Source organism: Microchirus variegatus (assembly GCF_963457635.1).
Source record: "Microchirus variegatus genome assembly, chromosome: 19".
NCBI classification, from domain to species: domain Eukaryota; kingdom Metazoa; phylum Chordata; class Actinopteri; order Pleuronectiformes; family Soleidae; genus Microchirus; species Microchirus variegatus.
This window is the reverse complement of record NC_139820.1, coordinates 2,778,224-2,803,868: the sequence shown is the minus strand read 5'-3', so window position 1 is coordinate 2,803,868 and position 25,645 is coordinate 2,778,224. Positions and strand designations below refer to the sequence as shown.

Sequence of the window (25,645 nt, the reverse complement as noted above, 5' to 3'; positions counted from 1 at the left end):
TACTACATAGTATAGTAGGACGTTTTTGTCAAGTTTTGGACCAAAAAAATGTTTTTCAAAAAAATTGTCAGATTTTGGACGACATAGTATAGTATGTCGTTTTTGTCCAATTTTGGACCAAATTTATTTTTCAAAAAATGGTCACATTTTGGACTACCTAGTATAGTATGACGTACAACATAGTATAGTAGGACGTTTTTGTCAAGTTTTGGACCAAAAAAATGTTTTTCAAAAAAATTGTCACATTTTGGACTACCTAGTATAGTATGACGTACTACATAGTATAGTAGGCCGTTTTTGTCAAGTTTTGGACCAAAAAAATGATTTTCAAAAAAATGGTCAGATTTTGGACGACATAGTATAGTATGTCGTTTTTGTCCAATTTTGGACCAAATTTTTATTTCAAAAAATGGTCACATTTTGGACTACCTAGTATAGTATGACGTACTTCATAGTATAGTATGACGTTTTTGTCACGTTTTGGACCAAAAAAATGTTTTTCAAAAAAATGGTCAGATTTTGGACGACATAGTAAAGTATGTCGTTTTTGTCCAATTTTGGACCAGATTTTTTCTTCAAAAAATTGTCACATTTTGGACTACCTAGTATAGTATGACGTACTACATAGTATAGTAGGACGTTTTTGTCAAGTTTTGGACCAAAAAAATGTTTTTCAAAAAAATGGTCAGATTTTGGACGACATAGTATAGTATGTCGTTTTTGTCCAATTTTGGACCATATTTTTTATTTCTAAAAATTGTCACATTTTGGACTACCTAGTATAGTATGACGTACTACATCGTATAGTAGGACGTTTTTGTCAAGTTTTGGACCAAAAAAATGTTTTTCAAAAAAATGGTCAGATTTTGGACGACATAGTATAGTATGTCGTTTTTGTCCAATTTTGGACCATATTTTTTATTTCTAAAAATTGTCACATTTTGGACTACCTAGTATAGTATGACGTACTACATAGTAAAGTATGACGTTTTTGTCAAGTTTTGGACCAAAAAAATGTTTTTCAAAAAAATAGTCATATTTTGGACGACGTACTTTACTATGACTTTTTGGTGAGATTACGGACGACATACTAAACCGTGCCATTTTTGTGTGATTTCGGAAAATGAGACAAAACATAAACAAGAAGAGACAGTCAGGTTTTACAGAGTTTGGATGTTTATTTAAAGTTATTCCCACTGCACAACCCCTCCCTCTGTGAAAGCCTAATCTGAAAGGAGGAGGATAGAGGCCACTATAGCGCCACATCAACACGTTATTAAACAAGGCTCCTCGTTTCATCACAACACCTCCGCCCCCTGCTGGTATGGCACTCTGTGCTGCACTGTGGTAACACACTAGCATGGTGAGGCTAGTTGAGAAAAAAAACACCTTTATGCAGGAGAAGTCCAATATAGGATTAGAGTTAGTACTTCCAATTGATATATAGAAAAAAAAAATCAATCAGTTTTACTAGATATGAAGTTCCACAGAAGAAAAAATGAAAAACCCGGGGCAGACGATGGTGATGGTGAGAGACAAAGAGAAAATATTCACTACAAAGTATCCTCTCCAGTCCGTCAGCAAGGCGCGCTTTGATGATTGAGCTAATGTTGAAAGTCGAGGCTTGTGGCAAACCTCAAGAATCACGCCGTGGTCGTCGTCCTTTCTCCAGTCAATGACGCAGCTCCTCTCTCTCCTCCCTCCACACAAAACACGGAACGACTGCGACGGAGAGAGACACGATGAGTCAAACAGTGATGGAGAACACGAGAACATACAGGTGATAAGCGAAATAAATCTGTAAATCAAATTTCAGACAGTGCAGCCCTGTAGAGCTCAGTCAAAAACCTCTGCCTCGAGTATTTGTTCGATTCCTATCTCGCACGGCCTGTTCGGCGCAGGGATCATTGTTCCACACGGACCGTTTTAGCAGACGCACACCGCACTGGCGCCATGGAGGACAGTGAAACAGCCCGTAAAAGGCAGAAAATGTTCAAAATGTGGGGCAATTTCAACTACAGGACGTCCTCAATGATTCAGCGTCTGAGCCGATAGCATCTAGTTGCTAGCGCTTCCAGCGCACGCCAACGTAAACATTGATGTTAGCTGATCTAATATAGCTTACTAGGGCTGCAGCTATTGAATCTTTTTGTGATCGAGTATTCTACCGATTCTTCCACCATTAATCAAATTCAAAAAAATAAATAATAATTTAGTGTTTTGTGTGCTCAATGATCAAAAAATAATTGGTCGAATACGCGATTAGAAAAACATCCGATAGCTGCAGCCCGAGTCATGCCCAACAACCGACATGGACAAGTTACCTGCGTTGGGAACTACAGATCTCCAAGAGGAATGATTTCTTCGTTGATAAAAAACTCAATGGTCTCCTCTTCCCAGTCATCCACGTTGCTGTCCAGCTCATCCGTGTCCACTCCTGTAAAACACACACACACAAACACACAGTCAGGGTTTTTTCAAACTTCAAAGTGGAGACTTCTGTGGAAAGCGAAGGGAAGCAGGGTCATCTCACCTCCTCTGAGCTCCAGGCGGAGGCTCTTCTGTTCCTGATAGGTCTGCATCGCTTTCTCCCTGTAGCTACGATACTCCTCCATCATGGCCCTGCGCTTGTCCACCAGCTCCTACTCACAAAACAAAAGCATTGTTTTACGATGTTTTTTTTGGGATGATTTCATTCCAGACATTTTGGACGACATAGTATAGTATGTTGTTTTTGTCAAATTTTGGACCAAATTTTTATTCCCTAAAAATTGTCACATTTTGGAGGAATAGTATACTATGACGTACTACATAGTATAGTATGACGTTTTTGTCAAGTTTTGAACCAAAAAAATGTTTTTCAAAAAAATTGTCAGATTATGGACGACATAGTATAGTATGTCGTTTTTAATAAATTTTGGCCAAATTTTTTTTTTTTTTTAAATTGTCACATTTTGGACGACATAGTATAGTATGACATACTACATAGAATAGTATGACGTTTTTGTCAAGTTTTGGACCAAAAAAGTTTTTTCAAAAAAATTGTCAGATTATGGACGACATAGTATAGTTTGTCGTTTTTGTCAAATTTTAGACCAATTTTTTTTTTCAAAAAATGGCCACATTTTGGACGACCTAGTATAGTATGACATACTACATAGTATAGTGTGACATTATTGTCAAGTTTTGGACCAAAAACATGTTTTTCAAAAAAATTGTCAGATTATGGACGACATAGTATATAGTATGTTGATTTTGTCAAATTTTGGACCAAATTTTTTTCCCTAAAAATTGTCACATTTTGGAGAAATAGTATAGTATGACGTACTACATAGTATAGTATGACGTTTTTGTCAAGTTTTGGACCAAAAAAATGTATTTCAAAAAAATTGTCAGATTATGGACGACATAGTATAGTATGTCATATTTTTAAATTTTAGACCAATTTTTTTTTTCAAAAAATGGCCACATTTTGGACGACCTAGTATAGTATGACGTACTACATAGTATAGTATGACGTTTTTGTCAAGTTTTGGACCAAAAAAAATGTTTTTCAAAAAAATTGTCAGATTATGGACGACATAGTATAGTATGTCATATTTTTAAATTTTGGACCAAATTTTTTTTTTTTTAAATTGTCACATTTTGGACGACATAGTATAGTATGACATACTACATAGAATAGTATGACGTTTTTGTCAAATTTTGGACCAAATTTTTTTCCCTAAAAATTGTCACATTTTGGAGAAATAGTATAGTATGACGTACTACATAGTAAAGTATGACGTTTTTGTCAAGTTTTGGACCAAAAAAATGTTTTTCAAAAAAATTGTCAGATTATGGACGACATAGTATAGTATGTTGTTTTTAATAAATTTTGGACCAAATTTTTTTTTTTTTAAATTGTCACATTTTGGACGACATAGTATAGTATGACATACTACATAGAATAGTATGACGTTTTTGTCAAGTTTTGGACCAAAAATTTTTTTTCCAAAAAAATTGTCAGATTATGGACGACATAGTATAGTATGTCGTTTTTGTCAAATTTTAGACCAATTTTTTTTTTTTAAAAATGGCCACATTTTGGACGACATAGTATAGTATAACGTACTACATAGTATAGTGTGACATTTTTGTCAAGTTTTGGACCAAAAACAGGTTTTTCAAAAAAATTGTCAGATTATGGACGACATAGCATAGTATGTTGTTTTTGTCAAATTTTGGACCAAATTTTTTTCCCTAAAAATTGTCACATTTTGGAGAAATAGTATAGTATGACGTACTACATAGTATAGTATGACGTTTTTGTCAAGTTTTGGACCAAAAAAATGTTTTTCAAAAAAATTGTCAGATTATGGACAACATAGTATAGTATGTCGTTTTTAATAAATCTTGGACCAAATTTTTTTTTTTTTTAAATTGTCACATTTTGGACGACATAGTATAGTATGACATACTACATAGAATAGTATGACGTTTTTGTCAAGTTTTGGACCAAAACATTTTTTTTCAAAAAAATTGTCAGATTATGGACGACATAGTATAGTATGTCGTTTTTGTCAAATTTTAGACCAATTTTTTTTTTCAAAAAATGGCCACATTTTGGACGACATAGTATAGTGTGACGTTTTTGTCAAGTTTTGGACCAAAAAAATGTTTTTCAAAAGAATTGTCCGATTTTGGACGGAACGGGTCAAACCTTTGACGCCTTGGACTGGCTCAGACGATCCTTCTGCTCAAAGATCTTGGAGTACTTCTTCAGGTCCTTCTTGATCACCTGCAGGAGACGGGACGGACAGTCGCCACAACGATTAAAAAAGACTGAAATGCGCGCGGCATAAAAACACAGTAGCAGGACGTCGTTGTTCGCCGTGAGCCTCAGACCGGAGTTAAAATCACGAGCTGCATTGCAGCGCTCATACGAGGTGTCAGAAAAGTTTGAGTTTGTCATCACTGGCTGGTGTACTTCACATTAAAGTCATTCAACAGTCACAATCGTTGTCTGTGTTTACTGCGTTTTTCAGTCTGCACACAGGTGATTTGTTTTCACTGGAGGCGACAGCCACATTGCTCAAGTAAAGCAAAACAGATTGGAGTACGTCTGAAAACACAAAGGTGCCCATGGAAGGTTTTTCAGCTTCTTCTTAAGAAAATTCTCTGACTTCCAATCATTAAAAGTGAGCAATATTAGTTTAGTTTGTTCTTAAATACTTGATTAATGGAGAAAATAACCCACAGACGAATAAATGAACAAACAGGCACAATTATAACAGGTTAAAATAAAAACAGGGCACGGGCGTTTACCTTGATGGAATCGATGCTGAGCAGGGTGGGAGGGCGTGGCCTCCACAGCAGCTGACAGAAGCGATCCTTGTTGTTCTTCTGGAGGAGGCGGCCCTGGAACGTCCACAGCCAGTACGCATTGTCCACCTGGACACGAGAGAAGGTCAAGTGTGAGTTTTAAAAACATCAAAAGACTCGGAAGTGCTCAGGATATGATAGGATATGTGAGATGGGAGGGGAGGGGCTCGAACCTTGTGGCTCCACCAAGAGACTGAGGTGACGACGTAGCGACCGGTCGGGTCCCACTCCACGTCGGACGCCATGTAGTGCTCCGCTATGTTCATCATGGTGCAGTCCGACGTGTCCACAAAGGCCAGAGCGCCGTTCATACTGCACGTGGAGAGAGACGACGTTTACACACACACGGGTGCACACGTATGTACACTACTGTTTAAAAGTTTGGGCTTAGAAATGTCCTTATTTTTTGAGGAAAAACACTTTTTTTTCAATGAATATAACATTAAATGAATCACTCTATACATTGTGAACGACTATTCTAGCTGAAAATGTCTGGTTTTTAATGGAATATGTACATAGGGGTATAGAGGCCCATTTACAGTGTTCTAATGGTACATTGTGTTTGCTAATGGCGTTAGCACAGCTGAAAATCATTAATTTTACTCTCATCAATGTCTTGACTATATTTCCTATTCATTTTGCAACTCTTTTGATGAATAAAAGCGTGACTTTTTAATGGAAAACACTGATTGCGAGAGACTGACTGACCTCCTGAGTCCGGCCAGCACCAGGAACTGTCCCTGAGGACTCCAGAAAATGCTGTTGGCCTGCTGTTTATCAAACATCTCTGGAGAAAGAAAGATAAAAAAGGGTTTGATCAATAAACTTTATAAATGATATTCACTTTCCGTGTATGAAAATCTAAATTGCGTGGATGTGACTTACTTTGCAGATCGATCTTGCCGTTGTTCTTGACGTGATAGAAGGAGACGCTGATTCTGGGCGTCTCTCCGTGGAGAACGGCAAACTTGCTGCCGTTGGGCTCCCACGCAAAAGCGATGATGCCCTCTGAAAGCAGAGTGAACAAAAGACGTTAACCGTTGTGTTCTCCCGCAGGAAATGAGCATTTTTTAAAAGCGTTTAAGTGTCCTCACCCTTCATCTCCACCACGTCGACAGGAACCTGCTTCTCTCTCATGCGGAAGATTTCAAAGTTGGTAACAACACCCTAAAACAAAAAAAGGACAATAAAATAGATTTAGAATTGTTTTAAAGGAGCTCCCCTCGCTCGATTTTCCTAATTCGCTGATTGTCGGCGTACCTGCGTTCCTTTTGGAGTCCTGTCCACTTTCACACACAGGTAATCTCCGTTCCTCTGCCAGTGCAGTTTGCAGTCGACGACGTTGAACAGGTTGCGGACGCGGATCTCCTGGCGTGAGGGCAGCTGCATCAGAGTGACTCTGGCGGGGATGTCTTTGTCCTCGGGGACCCAGAACGCTATGATGTTGTCACCGGGAGACCACGAGAAGTCCCTGTAGGAGCAGATTCATGTCAGAACATCCACACACTGCTGTTGAACGCATGTATCAACGATCGTCGATAAGGCCTCTTACTTTATTCCATTAATCTTAAGACTCTTCTTGTCCAGCAGGCCCATAGACTGTAAGGAGCAGAAACGTGGCATTGATTTCATGTTCACATTATCGCATATTAGGGCTGTAACGATACACAAACTCACGATTCAATTCGTGTCACGATTTTTGACCCACGATTTGATACATTCTACGATTTGTTTTTAATTTAAAAAACATTTTATTTACTTATATAGCAACTTAATGTAACATTTAATGACACTATTTTGGAACACTGTGAACAGATTTGAACATAACATAAATAACCAAAGATTTAGCTCTTTTCTCTAACAAAATAATACTGTTGAAAAAGACAAAGTAAATGATCAATCAGACTGGGATTTGTCCCCAAAGCATGCTGGGAAGTGTAGTTCTTCATGAGAAGCGGTTTTGTTCCAGTGGAAATAACTTGTTTTGATAGACAGCAACGGTAAGACAACATTTCCGCTTGTATTTCTTGAAAGTCCGTTGTTGTTTTGCTCTTATTTTGGGGCTGGATCCGTGAATCTTGTTCGTAGAGCGATAAAAATCTGTGAATTCTCTGCTCCTGCGGGTTTGATCCATCTGTGTTTTAACTGTGTTTGGTGAAGATAAGAATGGTTTATACGAGCTATTTAGCTGAGTTTCTGACCTTTCTGCGAGTATGCAGCATGTCTGTGTTTGTTAAAGTTAGACGTGGTTTTATGACGCTTTTGTCGCTGCGTCTGACGCTGCCCTCCGGGGTGGGGACATCAGTGAAGAAGAGATTAACGCGATTAAAAAACACAACGCGTTAATGATGACTGTCATTAATTAATCACAATTAACGCGATAATATGACACCCCTAATAAAAATAAGTTTGGTAGCACTAACAGCTCATATCATGTGGCCGACTGGAAAAATAACTGGGAGTTAGAAAGAGCGTTTCACGATTCTGTTTTCTCACGCCGCGACACAGGTTCGTGGCTATCGCGATTTCGATACGCATATCGTTACAGCCCTATCGCATATAACTACGAGTACACGCGTTTGTGCGTCTGCTTACTGGAGTTTCATAGATGCTCAGTGTGTCTACGGTCATCCTGGCAAAGAACTTCCCATCGTGGCTCCACCTGAGAGCAAATAACGTGACGGATGATTAAAAACATGACTGAAAACAAAGTGTAAAAAAAATTGTGGATTTAAAAATGGCACCTACTTAAAGATGGGCCAGTGAGCAGAGCTCTCGCAGTGGAAGCCTCTCTTCTTCTGTCCGGTCAGAATGTCCCAGATGATGATGGCCTGAGGGTCCTCCTTCGTGTCCATCAGCGGACTGAAGGTCACCACGTACCTGCGGAGCCACGGATAAAGTTCAAAAAATGAAGCTGCAGCTAATGATCCACCTTTCAATGATTAGTAAACGGGAAGCGACGCTTACCTCTCACACGGTGAGAAGTCGATGAGGGACACGCCCTGGTGGCTGAACCTCTGAATCTGCTTGAACTTCTCGCCGCCCCACAATGCAATGCCACGCTGGTGGAACGTGGCCAGATAGGTGCCTTTCGGAGACCAGCGCACGTACGTCTCTGTCCAACGCTGAAATAATAACGAAACAAATACACTAGATTAATAATCAGCAGACCAAACCAAACCAGCGCCGTTGAATTCTGCGCGACGGATTACTCACGGCTCTCTCTTCGGATGTGATTGGTTCCTTTGCGTCGTTGGCAAAAATAGCGGTCCTCTCGCCAGCTTCGTAGATCACACTGTACTGGTCGCGACAGTCCGGGTCCTCAATCCAGTGGCGCATGTTGCCCTAAAGAGACAGAAAAACAAAGGAGTTTTAGGCGATTACACCAAAAGGCAAACAATAATCCTGTGCGTTGTGACAAACACTCACAAAATCTTTGAAAGGCTGCTTTTCTGGAGTTTCCCACTCGTCGCTGATGTTCATGTACCTGAAAACAGACGCATAAAAAAATGACCAAATGTACTCGAGTACATCTATATGGTGTATGTCGTCTTTTCCGACACTTACTTGTCAAAGTCGGTAAAAAGGTTGACCCTGAACGTATGCTGTTTGTCCAGTTTGTATCCATCTGCATTCTTCACGGCCTCGAGGGCCTGAGTGGGAGCAGCGTACTCCAGGAAGATGTAGCTACACGAGATAAGGGTATATATTTAATTTTATTTTTAAATCTGCTGCAGCAGGAGAAATGAATCAAGCACACGGATGAGACAACAGGATCTCACCCCTTGGTCAGGCCATCGGCGTCTGGGTAGAACTCGGTGGTGATTTTGCCAAACTTGGAGAAAATCTTGTGTATGACGTTCTTGAGCTTCTCCAGACGCTCTGGGCCCACCTGAGGAACGTTGTCCACCACCACCACCGAGTCGATGCCGTCGGCCTCCTGAGGCTTATCCCTCAGGATGTCTTCCAGGTACTCTACAGAGCAGAGGGGGAAAGATGGGAAAGATCAGGAGGAGCAGACGTGACCCTTTTTTTTATATTTCTATGAAAGGTAGCAGTCATCCTATTATTATTGTCTAACTTTCCAGAAGGTGAAACTATTGCTCTCTATACATTATTATATATGACTGTGTGTGTGGTGCATGCACTGTGTTGTCGTTAAAGTGCAGTTTGTTTAGCTAGTTCGTAAAAACGTGGTTAAAATACAATTTGAATGCAACTGTGCAGTAATAAATAAAAGGGCTTAATGGTTGAAAACTGTCAATTAGTGTGCTTTGAGGTAGAATTGTAATATAAATTGGTGAATTCATTCATTTGGCCCACACACATTGTTTGCATATATAGGTATAATAAAATTATAACTTGCATGTTTACAGGTTGTTAATTGTGCGACTCTTAGGCAATTGTCTGTCATCAATGTTGGGTGCAGCAAATATGATTTAACCGTTTAAAGAACTATTTATTTATTATTAATATATAATTTCAGTGTTTACAGACACTATTTCCTGGTCTTTGCTTTAGGAACAAAAACATTAACATGGCATTAAAGTGCCGTTTGTTTAGCTAGTTTGTAAAACGTGGTTAAAATAAAATTTCAATGCAACTGTGCAGTAATAAATAAAAGAGCTTAGTGTTTGTATTTTGCTGACATTGATTTAGAAAGGCATCTACAGTTTGAAAACTGTCGATTGGGGTGCTTTAAAGGAAGATTTTTGACATAAATTGGTGCATTCATTCATTCATCTTGCCCACACACATTGTTTGCATATATCGGTACAATACAATTATAACATTCATTCATTAATCCATTAGTAAAGCATATAATATATGCAGGTTTACAGGTTTGTGACTTTTAGACATTTATCTGTCATCAATGTTGGGTGCAGCAAATTTGATTTAAACGTTTAAAGAACCACTTATTTAATATTATTAATATATAATTTCAGTGTTTACAGCTTCATGAATTAGGCTTTAGGAACAAAACCCCAGGGTGCTGGCATTAAAAGAAGACAATTGCATGGACCAAAATAATATATGAATAATGAAAGAAAACGTCATTATCATCTGCAGCTCGAGGTGAGACATAACTCGTTGCTCCACAATGTTAATGCAGTGGCTTAACGAACATCACATTGAGGACAGATCCTTTTATTACAGCCTGAATGTTTAATTGCTCATTACTTCATCACAATTGCAACCAAGCTGAAGGAATGATTTTCCTGTCTGAGCCTCATAGAAAAGCCTAATAAACGGCGTGTTACACACAACAGAATAGACAGATGAGATATTATTATATGCTGTGTCTGACGCAGCCTATCACGCCTTATCTGTTTAGACTGCCTCCACCCCGGGTGTGGAAACTATCTTCACAAACCCAGCTGCTTCGTTAAAACCACACACAGTCGAGTACCAACCGTTTTATTTCAGGTACGAACACAATTTCCTGTTAAACACACGTTTCTGCAGCTCGGTTTTAATGACAGACCGACTGAAACAAGGCCACGGTGACGGAAATTAGTCGGCATGGGGACCACAAATGAACGTCGGATAATTATATTTATGTGTACGATTTAAATAAATGTTCAAGGAGTGGAGAAGTGTGTGCTCTTTTTTTTTACTCTAAATCCGTGATGACAGTGCATCAAGCTAGCGTCAGTGGCCCCCTTGTTGTAGCGGCTCTTAGCTAGCTGTTAGCACCGTGGTTAGCACCAGGCCGAAAAGCCGGCGCCTTTCCTGTCTCTAGCTCACCCTCGTCCTCGATGTCATCCTCGAAGTCCTCCGGGTCACTAAAGGAGGGTTCCTCCTCTTCGTACTCGGCGTCGTCCATGATGTCCACCGTGTCTTGCATTTAACGCGACTACGAGACGGGAGTTCTCGCCACAAAGGAGCAAAAAAAAAAATCCCTAATCAGAGGGGGCTGGAGGCGTTCGGCCGGTGTGGCACCACCATGTGCGACTACGCGAAAATGGACGATGCAACGGAAACGCGTCACCGGAAGCGGCTCGGAGCGGACGACTAGCTCGCGTGGGAAAGGTGGAGCTGTAAAACATACGGATGCGCTCCGTGTTTGCAACTCTTCCGGGTAACGCGGCGTACAGATCGTCAGTCGGGGCCGCGGTCTCTGCCGGGAAGTCGTAAAGTGGTACGGCCCGAACTGTTTCCCCGCGAGATGGACGTTCGGAGGAAATAGAGACGCTCAGAAGAACATTTGTATGGAATAATTCGTCACTTGCAAGATATTAACCGGTAACTGGCTTTATATTTATTTCTTTTTATACTGTTATTTTGTATATAACAGCTGTTATTGTTGTATTGAAGCCTGTTAATGTGCTGTTACGTTGACCTGAAGAAGCCTCTGAAATGAGAGGTGAAACTTAGTCAACTTAAGCCCAGGCTCTACTACTGATCATTATGACTATGAAGTGCATGAATGGGAATCTTCACACACTTGTTAGGTTGTGGTGGAAAACATATTTATACTTTTAAAACATTTTTCTTGACCATATTGGATCAAAAATGCTGAAGAAAAAGAGTAAGAAATACATATGATGATTGTCACCCCCAAGCCTTTATGGGGCCCCTAAGCTTATTTGCAGTCATTCTTATCAGGACAATTGACTTCCTCACCCTAACCTTACCTTCTCTTGCCTCACAAGGATCCAGCTTTGCTCCACATGACGAGTACGGGTCCCGACAAGGTCAGTGTTTACGCCTGATAAAGGGTCCTGAAGAGGGAAGAGGAAAAAGAAGTACAAACATGGACAGAGAGTGTGCATCGCTGCTACCCAAGGTCTGCGAGGTGCTGCTGGACTCGGGTTCATCTCTGCCCGACGACACCAGCCTGGAGAAACTGCTGGACTGGTTCACAGGACTCATAGAATCTGGTGAGTCGTGCAAAAAAAAAACTAGATGAAGAAAGTGACTGGGAGTATTCTGGGATTTTCTAAAGTGCCCTCCTGTATCGTGTCCTTCTTTTCCCCTCTCCTGGTGAAGGTGGAGCTCTGCTGGAGGCTCACCCATGTCTACTTGAATTCATATCGGCCGTGGTTCACAAACCGTCGTCGGACCCCGGCGTCATCTCTTTCGCGCTCAAAGTCTGCGGCTCGGTAGCCGCGGCCGAAGACGCCTTCAAGATGCTTCAGGTAGAGAGATCCCGACGCCTTGTGCCGTCACTGTAATTCTCAGTAAAGGTTCTGACTCGGGCGGTGTGTCCCGTGTCTCTGCAGGAGCGCCGCGTTCTGGACGTGGCCTTTAACCACGAACACTGGCACAGAGCAGGACTTTGGGAGGATCCTTGCGTTCGGATCGGTTGGGTCCAGGGTTCGAGGAAGATGCTGCAGCACCCGGAGGCGCTCCGTTTCTTTGTGGAAGCAGGCGAGTGCAAGCTCTTTGTGGGGGACATGCGAGTGAAAAACACGGTTGCATTAAAGTCGTTTTTTGACTTGTTTCTGTTCAATTCTGCAGATCTGATTTCAACGCTGCTCCAGCTCCAAACTGACTCCAGTCTGTTTGTCGTCGCCGCTGCAAATCAGCTTCTGGTCCACGTCCTGCTCTTCTTTCAGCCGGCGTTTCCCTCGAGATGCAACGGCGCGCACACGAAACACAAGGACGACGTGACGGTGACGTTGACGACGACGCACGCCGGTGCCGAGGAAACCGGCCGACATCACGCCACTGTCGCCGCGGCGATCTCAGAGCATCTCAAGGAGTCGCTGGGTACCAAAGACGACGACGACGACTCTCGGCTCCGTCGGAGTCGGCAGGTCCTCAAAGTTCTGGTTCCGCTCCTGGCCCAGGCCGGTCCGTTTCTCCGGGACAAGCTGCTTCAGTCCGTCACAGACGCTCTGGAGGAGCTGGTGACGGCCGGTCACAGTCAACTCACGCTGCCTCTGATGGACGTCGTTCTGGCTGCACACAGGTAGACGAATAAATACATAGAACGATCAGTATTACACAGAATAAAACACATTTACTGCCATATATGTACATATATACAGTAGGGCTGAACCATTTCAGTAAAATATCTAATGGAGTTTTTTAAGTATATTGTGACTGCAATTTGATTTTTTTGATTTAGTAAAAAAAAAATTCAAACTTCAAGTAAAGCTTTAGTTAAATGTTTGCTGTGTTACACACAACCGTTCAAAAGTTTGGGCTCACTTAGAAATGAAGGAAAAGCACTTTTTTTCAATGAATGTAACACATTTATTTTGTGGAATAAATAAAGAAATTTAGAAAAAAATAAATACATTTTGAGAAGAAAAAATAATTTGAGGGAAAAAAAATGTTTTAAGAAAAAAATAAAAATTTGAGAGAAAATAAAATTTTAAGAAATATATTTTTTTTTAAATACATTTTTAGAAATACATTAAAATTTTGAGAAGAAAAAAAAATTATCTTAAGAAAAAAATAAAAATTTGAGAAAAAATAAATTATAAGTTTGAGAAAAAAATATTTTTTGAGAAATAAATTTAAAGTTTAAGAAAAAAAAAATTTGAGGGAAAAAAATGAGAAAAAATATTTTGAGATTTTTTAAACCTTTAGAAAAATGTCTGTATTTTTGAAGGAAAATCACTTTTTTCTAATGGTACAATAAATCATTATTTCTAATCTTGTCAATGTCTTCACTATATTTCCTATTCATTTTGCAACTCTTTTGATGAATAAAAGTCTGACTTTTAATGGAAAACACAGCAAAAATTGTATAGGTGAGCCCAAACTTATGAACAATAGTGTAGTTTTTAAATGGAGCATTATTAGCACACAACACCAACATCAAAAGATTCACTCTTGTACTGCGTTTGTGTTTTTGTGTGTTTCCACAGACTCAGCCCTGATGAATGTGTCCCAGACCAACGACTGGGCCGTCTCCTGTCATCCATGCTGAACACGAACAAACCCTCTGACCTCATTCATGCTGCGGCTGCTTTTCTCCACAGAGGCCACCAGTAAGCAGCCGCTCACACACACACACACACAAACAAAGACACAAAAGTTCAGCCTCGTCATGACAAAACTTCCAGTCTGTTTGTAAAATAGCATTTTTTTCCCACATGTCCCTTCAGGGACACCGTCCACACAGCCCGCGCTGTGACAATCCTGCTGCTGCCCCTCGACATCATCACCGGTCACGCTCTGCTGGGCTCAAACACTGCAGGTAACACACACACACATACATTAAAACTTGGAAATAAAGTTGGCTGTGCACCTACAGTGTGTGATAATTATTATTATTATTATTATTATTTTCTGTGTGCGCGCAGACGACGAGCAGCGGCGTTTGACGGCAGCGCAGCTGAAGAGCAAAACCTCCTGCGTCTCCATCGTCTGTGTTTGTCTGACCAACGCAGCACACGTCGCACTCATGGTGAGAACGATGAGAAAGAGAGTCTGATAAAGTGGAAGTGAATTCATTTTTTCATATACGGGGGGGACCCTTTACACTGCTGCACCAGGAAGGAATGAGCAATTTACTCCACCACCTTTGACCACTCAGTTAATATACACTACTAATCCTCCAATAGCCTTCTAACGCCATTAGCAAACACAAAGAAACCATTAGAACACAAGCCGCTATACACCTATGTATATATTCCATTAAAAACCAGCTTGAATAGTCATATACCACGTATAGAGTGTTTCTGATTCATTTAATGATATATTAATTGTAAAAAAGTGCTTTTCCTTCAAAAATAAGGACATTCCAAAAAAATCTCAAAATTTAAAATTGTCCAAAAAAAAATGGAAAACACATTTCCATTTTTTACAATAAAGTGTAATTTTTTTCTCAAAATTTTAATTTTTTCTCTCAAAATTTTAATTTTTTCTCTCAAAATTTTAATTTTTTCTCTCAAAATTTTAATTTTTTCTCTAAATTTTTAAATTTTTTCTCAAAATGTGTAAATTTTTTCTCTAAATTTTTTTTCCCTCAAAATTGTAATTTCTTTCTCAAAATTTGCATTTCTTTGGGAAAAAATATTTTCCCCTTTTATATTCATTTAAAAACAGTGCTTTTCCTTCAAAAATAAGGAAATTAAAGAAAAAATCTCAAAATTTAAAATTTTCAAAAAAAATGTCTTCCTCAAAATGTTTTTTCCCTCTCAAAATGCGTTATATTCATTGAAAAAAAGTGCTTTTCCTTCAAAAATAAGGACACGTCTAAATCTAAATCCCTTATCTTTATCCCTCCTCAGCCTCCCGACGTACTCCCCTGTCCTCCACGTTCAATCGTCGCTGCGGTTGCGTCGTTGTTGAGTATCTGCAGCGATTGCGTCTCCTCCTCCTCCTCCTCGTCCTCCTCCTCTGGCTACACCGAGGTTTTCAGGAACGTCGTTGGCAGCAGCAAAGTTCAGAAATGTGCTCTCGAGGCTGTGACGCGTCTCAGCAGCAGCCCAGGTACGACATAGTGGGTTATTATTATTATGTGACACGATGATGGACGCTTAATAACATCAGTGTTATTGTTTCAGGAGTGAAAGAGGAGCTGACTGAAGTGTTTACAGTTCTGATCCGATATCTGAGCAATCCCGACTCTGACCCTACTGTAAGTTTGTGTGTATCGCGAGTTCCCAGATATTGTGGGTTTTTTTTGACGTTTGTTAGAAACTGTGTCCTTGTTTTCTCAGGTCATACACAAATCCTACCAGGCCTTAGTAAAGTGGCTGACTGTGTGCAAAGACCTCTCGTCTATTAAAGAGCAGCTCAGACAAGGTAACGTTCGCCAGAATCCTCATTTGCTGGTTAGTTTGTCGCATTAACGACGTCACTCCCTGGTGTGTTCCCTCTGTCAGATCTCACCGACGTTGTGAGGAAACGCGTGTGCGACATGCGCTGGGAGGTCAGGGACTCGACGGTGGAGTTTCTGGGACAATCGGCAGCTGTTCTGAGGGACACGCACGAGGCTTTGCTGGACGACTGCTGCCGTCTGACGCTCCTCAGGGAGGCGCTGCGCGATCCAGAGAGCTACGTGAGAGCGAGCGCCATCGCAGCACTGGGACAGACGCTGGCACAGAGCTGGCAGCAGGGGGCATCGCTGACTCAGGAGCAGGTAGGACGATTTCGTCTGGCCAATATGGAGGTTATAATCGTTTTTTTAATCATTCATGATTTCAGATGGAATGAATGCAGGACATTTACTTGATTCGCACTAGCGTTCAAAAGTTTGGAGTCGCTTAGAAATGTCCTTATTTTTGAAGGAAAGACACTTTTTTTTTCAATGAATGTAACACATTTTGAGAAAGAAATTAAAATTTTGAGAAAGAAAAAAAAATGTTGGTCCTTATTTATGAAGGATCCTCATTTTTTCCTATGAATATAACACATTTTGAGAAAGAAATCAAAATTTTGAAAAAAAAATACATTTTGAGAAAAAAAAATCATTTTGGTCCTATTTATGAAGGAAAGCCACTTTTCTTCAATGAATATAACACATTTTGAGAAAGAAATCAAAATTTTTGAGGGAAAAAAAATAAATTTTTGAGGGAAAAAAATAAATTTTTGAGGAAAAAATAAATAAATTTTGAGGAAAAAAAATATTTTTGAGAAAAAAAAATTAATTTTGAGAAAAAAAAATTAATTTTGAGAAAAATAAATACATTTTGAGAAAAATAAATACATTTTGAGAAAAATAAATACATTTTGAGAAAAAAAAAATAATTTTGAGAAAAATAAATACATTTTGAGAAAAAAAAATTTCGGTCTTTATTAATGAAGGAACATCACTTTCTTCCAATGCATATAACAATTAATCATAAATACACTATACATTGTTAATGTGGTAAACGACTATTCTAGCGGCACACAACATCATTATTTCTAATCTTGTCAATGTCTTGACTATATTTTCTACTCATTTTGCAACTCTTTTGACGAATAAAAGTCTGACTTTTAATGGCAAACACACAAAAAAGAATTGTATAGTGAGCCCAAACTTTTGTAAACGTAGCGTAAATGTTCTTCATCCCATTCTTTCCCCTCCAGACAGACGTAGTGAACCAGCTGCTTGAGATTCTCTCCCAGGACACGGAGGGATTTGCCAGGAGGGCCGTCGTGCGATATTTCATCGCCTGGTTTTCTTCACGGTCCTCACACACATCTCCGCCCTCCTCCTCCTCCTCACTGCTGATGAGCTCCCTGAGCGCCGTCCTCTTGCTCGGATCCGCCGATCTGGACTGGGAAGTCAAAGTTCACTCGTTGGAACTCGCCGAGCTGCTGCTGGACGAAGCCGTGCACAGACGCGGCGGCGCGGATTTGTCCGGCGCGTTGAATGATCTGGTCGAGCGGGGAGTCGTCGCGGCGCTGCTGAGCGGTCTGGTCGACTGCGATAGGCCGGTGGCCCTGAAGGCCTGTCAACTCCTGATTTCACTCCGAGAAACGGTGAATGCGACTCCTAGCACTGCAGCGGTCGCCAAGGTGACCTGCGAGCTGCCCGGCCGCGGCTGGGGGAAGGAGATCGGAAGAACGCTTGGCTCGAAGACGCGCGGCGAGGACGACGAAGAGGCCGATTCGGCGGCCGGCGAGCGCGGGGACGCGAGAGCGCGAGGAGGAGGCCGCGGCGCGTCCGTCGCCGTGTGCGACGCGTTGACGTCTCTGGGTTTGGACGCGAGGCTGGACATACTGAGTCGGAGCAGCGACCACGTCCACAACTCTCCTCTCTCGCTGCTGCAGGACATCGTGATGTCCAGGGCCGCACACACTCGCACGGACACACAACCGGGGCAAGAAGTCATCGTGGACTGCTATTGACACACACACACACAGTTATAGACGCTAGTAGTAAAAGGGAGTGATTTGTTGACCCAGATTTTGTACAATTTGTTCTTGAACTGGATAACGTAATTCAAAATCACATCATTTCTTCCTCAGGTCTAAACCTAAATCCCCATATACACTACCGTTCAAAAGTTTGGGCTCACAAACACACTTTTTATACACTTTTTGTTGCGTTTTCCATTAAAAGTCACACTTTTATTCATCAAAAGAGTTGCAAAATGAATAGAAAATACAGTCAAGACATTGACAAGATTAGAAATTATGATTTTTCTTCCAAATAAAACTGTTTTCAGCTGTGCTAACATCATTGCACAAGGGTTTTCTAATCATCCAATAGCCTTCTAACGCCATTAGCAAACACAATGTACCATTAGAACACTGGAAATGGGCCTCAAGACACCTATGTTGACGTTTGCAGCTAGAAAAGTCGTTTAACCACATTAAAAATGCATAGAGTGTATTTATGATTTATTTAATGTTAGATTCATTGAAAAAAAATGATTTTCCTTCATAAATAAGGACATTTTTTTTAAAATGTGTTTTTTCTCAACATTAAAAAAAAATCTCAAAAAAAAATTTTCCTCAAAATTTTATTTATTTTTTCTTAAACTTTTCATTTATTTCTCAAATAAAAGATTTTCTCAAATTTTTATTTTTTTCTTAAGATACTTTTTTTTCCAAACTATTGAACCGTAGGTTATAAATAACATTTTTTGATATATTATTTAGATATTTTCTACATGCGTGTTTTTAGAGTCAAAAGAGGCGGTGTTTATTCTGGAGCTGCAACTAACGATTGTTTTCATAATCGATTATTTTCACGATTAATCGTTTGGTCCATAAAATGCTAAAAAATGTTGATCAGTGTCTGTCAAACCAATAAAATATAATAAATGACGATGTTCTCCAATGTCTTGTTTTTGTCCACAAACCAAAAATGATGCAGTTTTAATGATTTCTTTGTTATGTGGAGCAAAGAAACAAGGAAAATATTCACATTTAAGAAGCTAAAACGAGCAGAAAAAAAGGGTCAAATCGATGAATCGATTATCAAAACAGTTGACGATTCGTTTAGTAATCGATTCGTGGATTAAGTGTTTCAGCTCTAGTTTATTCTAAGTGGTCAGGAGAGTCCGTCAGTCTCACGTACATCATTTATTCCCCTGTCTCTTCAGTCTCTCTTTCCCTTCTCGTCCACTCGTTGATTTCCCTTGATGGGAAAGTGTGTCGTAGATGGAGGACAGTCACTTCCTCCATGTGTTCACACACACACACACATTCTTGTACTTGCTGCATACTGAGGACTGGGTTGCTGACAAAGTGAGGACCAGCATTTCCACTTTATAAATCAACACAATTACAAATATCTACTTCATGAATGACATCTTTAAATAACTACTGGTTTCAGTACCATAAAATGTCTGCAGGTGGAGCCCCAGAGCAAAAAGGGCTGGAAAACTTTTTCGATGTTTTTTTAATTATTTTTTTGTAATTTTTGGTCCAAAATTTGACAAAAACGTCATACTATACTATGTTGTCCAAAATTTGAAAAAAAAATTGAAAAAAAAAATTTGGTCCAAAATTTGACAAAAATATCATACTATACTATGTTGTCCAAAATTTGAAAAAAATTTGGAAAAATAAAATTTGGTCCAAAATTTGACAAAAACGTCATACTATACTATGTTGTCCAAAATGTGAAAAAAATTTGGAAAAATAAATTTTGGTCCAAAATTTGACAAAAACGTCATACTATACTATGTTGTCCAAAATTTGAAAAAAATTTGGAAAAATAAAATTTGGTCCAAAATTTGACAAAAATATCATACTATACTATGTTGTCCAAAATTTGAAAAAAAATTGAAAAAAAAAAATTTGGTCCAAAATTTGACAAAAACGTCATACTATAATCGTCGTCCAAAATTTGAATTTTTTTTTTTTTGACAAATTGAGTATAGCATGTTATAGCAACCTAAGGAAGTGATTTCAATGAAAACAAAGTGAGGACCGGCCAAAATGTCCTCACTCTGTAAAAATGACCTCACTTTGTTGGTTAAAAACCATCACTGGTCCTCAGTATGCTGTAAGTACAAGAACACACACACACACACACTCTTTAACTCGGTCACATGGAGGAACAGAGGGACGTCTCCTCATTAACGAATGAGGTGCATGTCGGTAACCACACACACACACACACACACACAGATTATATATCATCGTCTAATCACACTCGCTTCACTCATGAAGTGAAACTGTTTTTCCCGGCCGACTCTGCTCAGGATGGAGGCCTTAGCTCTTTTCTCTTTTGCGGCGTCGGACGCGGGCGAGATCAGTTTCTACAGAGGCGACATCATCAAGGTACGTGAGCAAAAACCTGGTCCTGATGAGGCAAAACCCCCTTTCTGAGGTTAGACATTAACAGGTATAATGCTTTTGCTAATGGCCCCTCTCCAGCCAAATTAAACTAATCTGGAGCCGCAAAAAAACCCTTTTGGCCCCAAATGTTTGCACTATATACAAAATAATGATAGTTTGTTGCATTAAAAAAGAAAACTGTTGCCATTTCAATTGTAGAATACAATCCAAAAATGTAAATAAAAACCAGCAAAACCATTTTAGCCGAGTCATGTTTGTGCTGTTTATTTCTCACAAATAAACAGAATAGAATGACGTCTTTGAAATGACTCGTTAACAGCTTCATACGTTACGTTAATGGGCTAAAAACGACCGAGTCGGACTGATATCGGTATCTTTAGATAGTAAATCAAGTTTGTGGTATCGGTATTAGACACAAAAAAGTTGTATCAGGACGTAGACGTTAGGACGTCCTGAAAACGACAGTTTAAAGACAATGTTCTATAATAACTGCGTGTGTGTGTCGTTATAGGTTACTGATATGGACGAAGACTCTTGCTGGTTCACCGCAGAGATCCAGGGGAAGCGAGGCTTCATTCCTGCAAGCTACATTTCCCTCTTTCCTCACGGGTATAAAAACGTATTTTTCCAATATGACGTAATGATGAAGAGAAATATGGGTCCTTAAAAAGTTAGATAAAAGATAATTTTTAAAATCTTGCTAAATAAGTTTTTGTGTACGTAGGTGGTTTGCAGGTCAGGTGTCACGACTGGAGGCTGAGCAGCGTCTCCGCTGTCAGAACACCGGAGTGTTTCTGGTGAGGCAGAGTGAGTCGGCTCCAGGAGAGTTTTCTCTCTCCGTCAGGTCAGTGAACGCACCACCGCCACAATATGCAAACACACACACACACAGTTCACAGGCTCTTAACTGTCTGAAATCACAAAATGCACATTTGCAAAGTTACAGCAGCAACCGTGTGTCTGAGTGTGTGAGTGTGTGTGTCAAGGTGAGAAGACGGGAGAGTCTATTTAAATATGTTCTACTAAAACCACTAAAAATATCACACCCTTAGCAGCAACACCAGGGTGTGAATGCGTGAGTGTGTGAGTGTGTGTGTGAGAGAGAAGGAAACGTAATGTTTCTCTCAGCAATGTGACATGGTGAATGTTTAATGATTGAGGGTCAATTATGGCGCAAAGAACAAATGAGGGAGTGCAAAGAACAAGTGAGGGAGTGCGAAAAGCAAATAAGGGAGTGCAAAAAGCAAATCAGGGAGCGCAAAAAACAAGTGAGGGTGAGGGAGCGCAAAGAACAAATGATGGAGCGCAAAAAACAAATCAGGGAGCGCAAAGAACAAATCAGGGAGCGCAAAGAACAAGTGAGGGAGCGCAAAGAATAAGTGAGGGAGCGCAAAGAACAAATCAGGGAGCGCAAAGAACAAGTGAGGGAGCGCAAAGAACAAATGAGGGAGCGCAAAGAACAAGTGAGGGAGCGCAAAGAACAAGTGAGGGAGCGCAAAAAACAAATGAGGGAGCGCAAAGAACAAGTGAGGGAGCGCAAAGAACAAATCAGGGAGCACAAAGAACAAATGATGTAGTGCAAAAAACAAATGAGGGAGCGCAAAGAACAAGTGAGGGAGCGCAAAGAACAAGTGAGGGAGCGCAAAAAACAAATGAGGGAGCGCAAAGAACAAATGAGGGAGCGCAAAGAACTAGTGAGGGAGCGCAAAAAACAAATGAGGGAGCAAATAATAAATCAGGGAGCGCAAAGAACAAAATATGTTAAAATACACAATTTTTTAATGTTTAAATCGATATTTTTTTCCTCTCAAAAGTGTCTTAAAAAGTCTTAAAAGTGTTGTTTGAAAATACTAATTTGACACAAATCTAACTCCATAGACAACCACACAGTGTAATCCTAATAGTCACCAGCAGAGGGAGCTGGTGTTCAGGGAAGTCTGTGAGCATGGTTGGCATCATGTCAAACACCATGGTGAAAGTTTGTGAGCTACAGTACACTCTCCATCTAATCACTGTGAATTATGACTACGCCGTTATGTTAATTAGCTTTATTTAGTGTATTGTGAATTTACAAAATGAGTGTGGCATGTTTGAGAATAGTGCTTTTATTGTGAAAAACCTTTCACTGTTCCCTGCAGACGAATCATATAATACGATTCTGATGTTTCCTGTGACGGCGCCGCGAGGTTGAATTTTGTGGCTTTGACTCAAACTCAGCAATTGAACGGCTTTATAGAAATATGTAATTATAGATAATTCACGTTCCTGTCGATTTGGACCCTTTTAATTTACCACAGCTCCACCACTGGGAGGAAGTTGGAATTTGGAATATAGAATATAAGAAAAGTGACTAGTAATCACCATCGATCCGATTCTGATTCCCAGTAACGTCAGATATGAGGAAGCTAAATGGAACACAGCCACACAAATACAACGCATTAAAGCAACACTACGTCAATTTTTTACTGTGTCGCAAATTCCACAATAAAAGCAGACTTTGAACGACGTCAAAGTTTGCTGTAGAAACAACGCGTAGAAATGGTTTGAGGGAGCTGGAGCGTCGTCGTCTCCTTCTTCTTTGGTAGGAATGCGTTCCTGTTCCCTGCGTCCAGACTTACAGTACTGCCACCCGATGGCGAAAGGGGGGTACTACAGGACCCTGACACACGCGTTTACCAGGGTTCCGCGATATGCGACCGACACTTCGGGCGCGCGCGGCATTTCTTCACCGGTATTTTCTGCTCAGGGGTGATTGATGGGAGTTTTTCCACATCATTAATGTGTTGTTTTTTTTTACACATTTTTCATTCCACACTGACAGAAGGAATGCGTTTGCGTGAATTGCGGGAAACAGCACGTGCTGCAGAACAAAGCGGCGGTTTGCACGCCTTTTAAACCCCTCTGCTCTTTTCCCCGCAGCTACGGCGACAGGGTGGAACATTTCCGCGTCCTGGAGAGCGCCGGTCAGTACGGCGTGTGGGACAAGTCCTTCGGCTCCCTCAACCGCTTGGTGGACTTCTACAGGACTCGCAGCATCGCCTTGGAGAAGGTCGTCTGTCTCAGAGACCCGCCTCAGGCCGCTCCCGCCGGTCGCAACCCTTACCCTAACCCTTACAAAAGCAGCCCTCGGAGTCAGGAGTCGCCGCTCCCCTCGCCACGTCTCTACTCTCACACCACAAGGGTAAAAAAAAAAAAAAAAAAAAAAAAAAGTGATTTTCTATGTTAAAAAGAAACCCGTTTGTGTGATGTCACAGCCACGCTCCGTCTTTGTTCAGAAACCGCTCTGTGACGCCGCCTCCACCCCCGCCGCAAACCGCCCACCTGCATTTCCTGCGCGGCGACATCATTGACCAACTCGACTGCTCTGTAGGGGGCGCCGTCGAGGGCCGAGCGGGGGGGCGTCTTTCCACCCGAGAAAACGTCCAGCTGCTGCGCCGCTGAAACAATAAAGCAAAATAAACGACATCATTATTATTCATATTAAAGTGCTTCTATGTAGGGTAAAGAAAAGGCTGCATTGTTGTTTTTCAGTTGGCACGATCGATGGAAACATGGGTTTATCGTCTGGTGCTTTTTATCTCCAGGTCATTAAAATACCGTTGTTTTGGGATCATGGGCTTTTTCTCATCAGATGAGCACAGGCAGATGCGCCGTCTGCGTCACTTCGCATTTATTCATCGTCCAACTCTTTATTTTCCATGTTTCTTTGTCGCTTATAAAGTTGTTCCATGGCACCAGAGGTGCATGCAATATTATAAAAGCCTTGACAAGACTTGTGTTTGAAAGACCATTCCCAACACTTACATGCTGCAGTAATGTGTGCATGTGCTTTATTTATTTCAAAGTGGGTTCATCTCATTAATTTGCCACAAACAATGGAAGGACTTTTCTTCCACTTTATAAGAGGTTAGGTATGAACAGCAATGAAATACAGTTTTCTGTTTGTAGTTCTTAAATTTCATCAATGCAACTAAATATTGTATATATACATACATATATATATATATACATATCTATATATATATATCTATATATATATATATATACATATATACATATAGATAGATATATAGATAGATATATATATATATATATATATATATATATATATATATATATATATATACATACATACATACATGCATGCATACATATATATATACATATATACATACACATATATATATATTCATACATATATACATACACATACACAGACACATACATACATACACTGTATAGTCTGCTTTCTCTGAAGTGGTCAAATTTAGCTGTAGAAATGATGGACTATACAGTACATTTAAAGCATAAAGTAATCGCATGTCTGGACAATTAATTTTAATTTAATTACATTTTATTAAATTTAAATACACCTAGCGTTGATTAGCACAAAAACAATCTTTAAATAAACACACTACAGTGGCTTATTTGTCCGACGGTCCCCCCAATTGGCACAGACGCAGATAAGCACTCAGTGATTAATACACAATAATAAATAATAAATGATGTTGCACATCAAATTTAACAACAGAATAAAGGCTACACGACTATTTTAAATGTGACAAATAGGAACTAAATCTACTCATCGCACACGCTAGGCTACGACACGCTATCCTGAACACACAGAGACTCCACACATTCTGAGGATAAATGAGTCACAACAGTCGACACCAAAACACCACAGAGATAAAAAAAAAAAAAAAAAGACAACAGGAATCTCTTACCTTTGATATTTTACCGTCAAAAGTTGATATTTACAGCGAAAAACAACGCTGTAGCCGGTCAGAGGGACTTCCTGTGTTACAGTCAAATCATTCCGGGCGTTTCTAATAGCGGACATTAGGACCCTCGGTGCTGGCTGTCCCGGCGTTCTGCCGGTTCTGATTGGCTGACAGTGCTGTCAATCTTATTGTATGTATATATATATATATAGATAGATAGATACAGGTTCGTTAGTATACACGGATTACCGCTCAGTGCTGCCACCGTGTGTTTGTTTGTGGAATTGAATGGTGAAATACATAGAAGTCTAAGAAACACAACTTTTTACCTTCTTTACTTAAACTAATTCTCTACTTTGTTGTTTTCCACCTGATCAAAGTCGACCTCTTCACAGAGATGGTGTTCACAT

At 40.1% G+C, this 25,645-nt stretch overlaps 2 protein-coding genes and 1 pseudogene across 3 annotated transcripts; 2 read left to right on the top strand and 1 right to left on the bottom strand.

Annotated features, from left to right (window-relative positions):
* Positions 1-1,378: 1,378 nt before the first annotated feature.
* Positions 1,379-11,318, bottom strand: eif3ba (eukaryotic translation initiation factor 3, subunit Ba). Its single transcript, XM_083906475.1, has 19 exons — positions 11,113-11,318; positions 9,147-9,339; positions 8,932-9,051; positions 8,794-8,851; positions 8,581-8,709; positions 8,332-8,489; positions 8,113-8,244; positions 7,960-8,026; positions 6,917-6,963; positions 6,625-6,835; positions 6,459-6,531; positions 6,250-6,372; positions 6,073-6,151; positions 5,538-5,676; positions 5,308-5,433; positions 4,703-4,780; positions 2,534-2,642; positions 2,325-2,437; positions 1,379-1,722 (listed from the first exon to the last, which is right to left on the bottom strand). Exons 1-18 carry the CDS (start codon positions 11,210-11,212, stop codon positions 2,337-2,339), a joined length of 2,043 nt encoding a protein of 680 aa, XP_083762601.1. The 5' UTR covers positions 11,213-11,318; the 3' UTR covers positions 1,379-1,722; positions 2,325-2,336.
* Positions 11,319-12,121: 803 nt separating this feature from the next.
* On the top strand, positions 12,122-18,108 carry brat1 (BRCA1-associated ATM activator 1; the record flags this gene model as incomplete). The annotated part of the gene is made up of 12 exons (XM_083905599.1): positions 12,122-12,248; positions 12,358-12,506; positions 12,591-12,738; positions 12,829-13,282; positions 14,190-14,312; positions 14,430-14,521; positions 14,628-14,731; positions 15,558-15,759; positions 15,834-15,907; positions 15,990-16,074; positions 16,155-16,411; positions 17,344-18,108. The coding sequence occupies 12 exons, from the start codon at positions 12,122-12,124 to the stop codon at positions 18,106-18,108; spliced, it is 2,580 nt and encodes an 859-aa protein (XP_083761725.1).
* Positions 18,109-20,418: 2,310 nt separating this feature from the next.
* LOC310940609 (GRB2-related adapter protein-like) lies at positions 20,419-23,955 on the top strand (annotated as a pseudogene). Its single transcript has 4 exons — positions 20,419-20,496; positions 21,026-21,123; positions 21,239-21,358; positions 23,434-23,955. The product of its transcript is annotated as a GRB2-related adapter protein-like (transcript).
* Positions 23,956-25,645: the final 1,690 nt, after the last annotated feature.

Bases quoted from the DNA above. Each gene is read 5' to 3' on its own strand.
- eif3ba (XM_083906475.1), bottom strand. From the start codon at position 11,212: ATGCAAGACACGGTGGACATCATGGACGACGCCGAGTACGAAGAGGAG. The intron at 8,490-8,580 runs GTGAGTAATCCG...TTATTATTTCAG, and splicing joins TCACATCCGAAGAGAGAGCC to CGTTGGACAGAGACGTACGT. The intron at 4,781-5,307 runs GTAAACGCCCGT...CGTCTCCTGCAG, and splicing joins TCAGCATCGATTCCATCAAG to GTGATCAAGAAGGACCTGAA.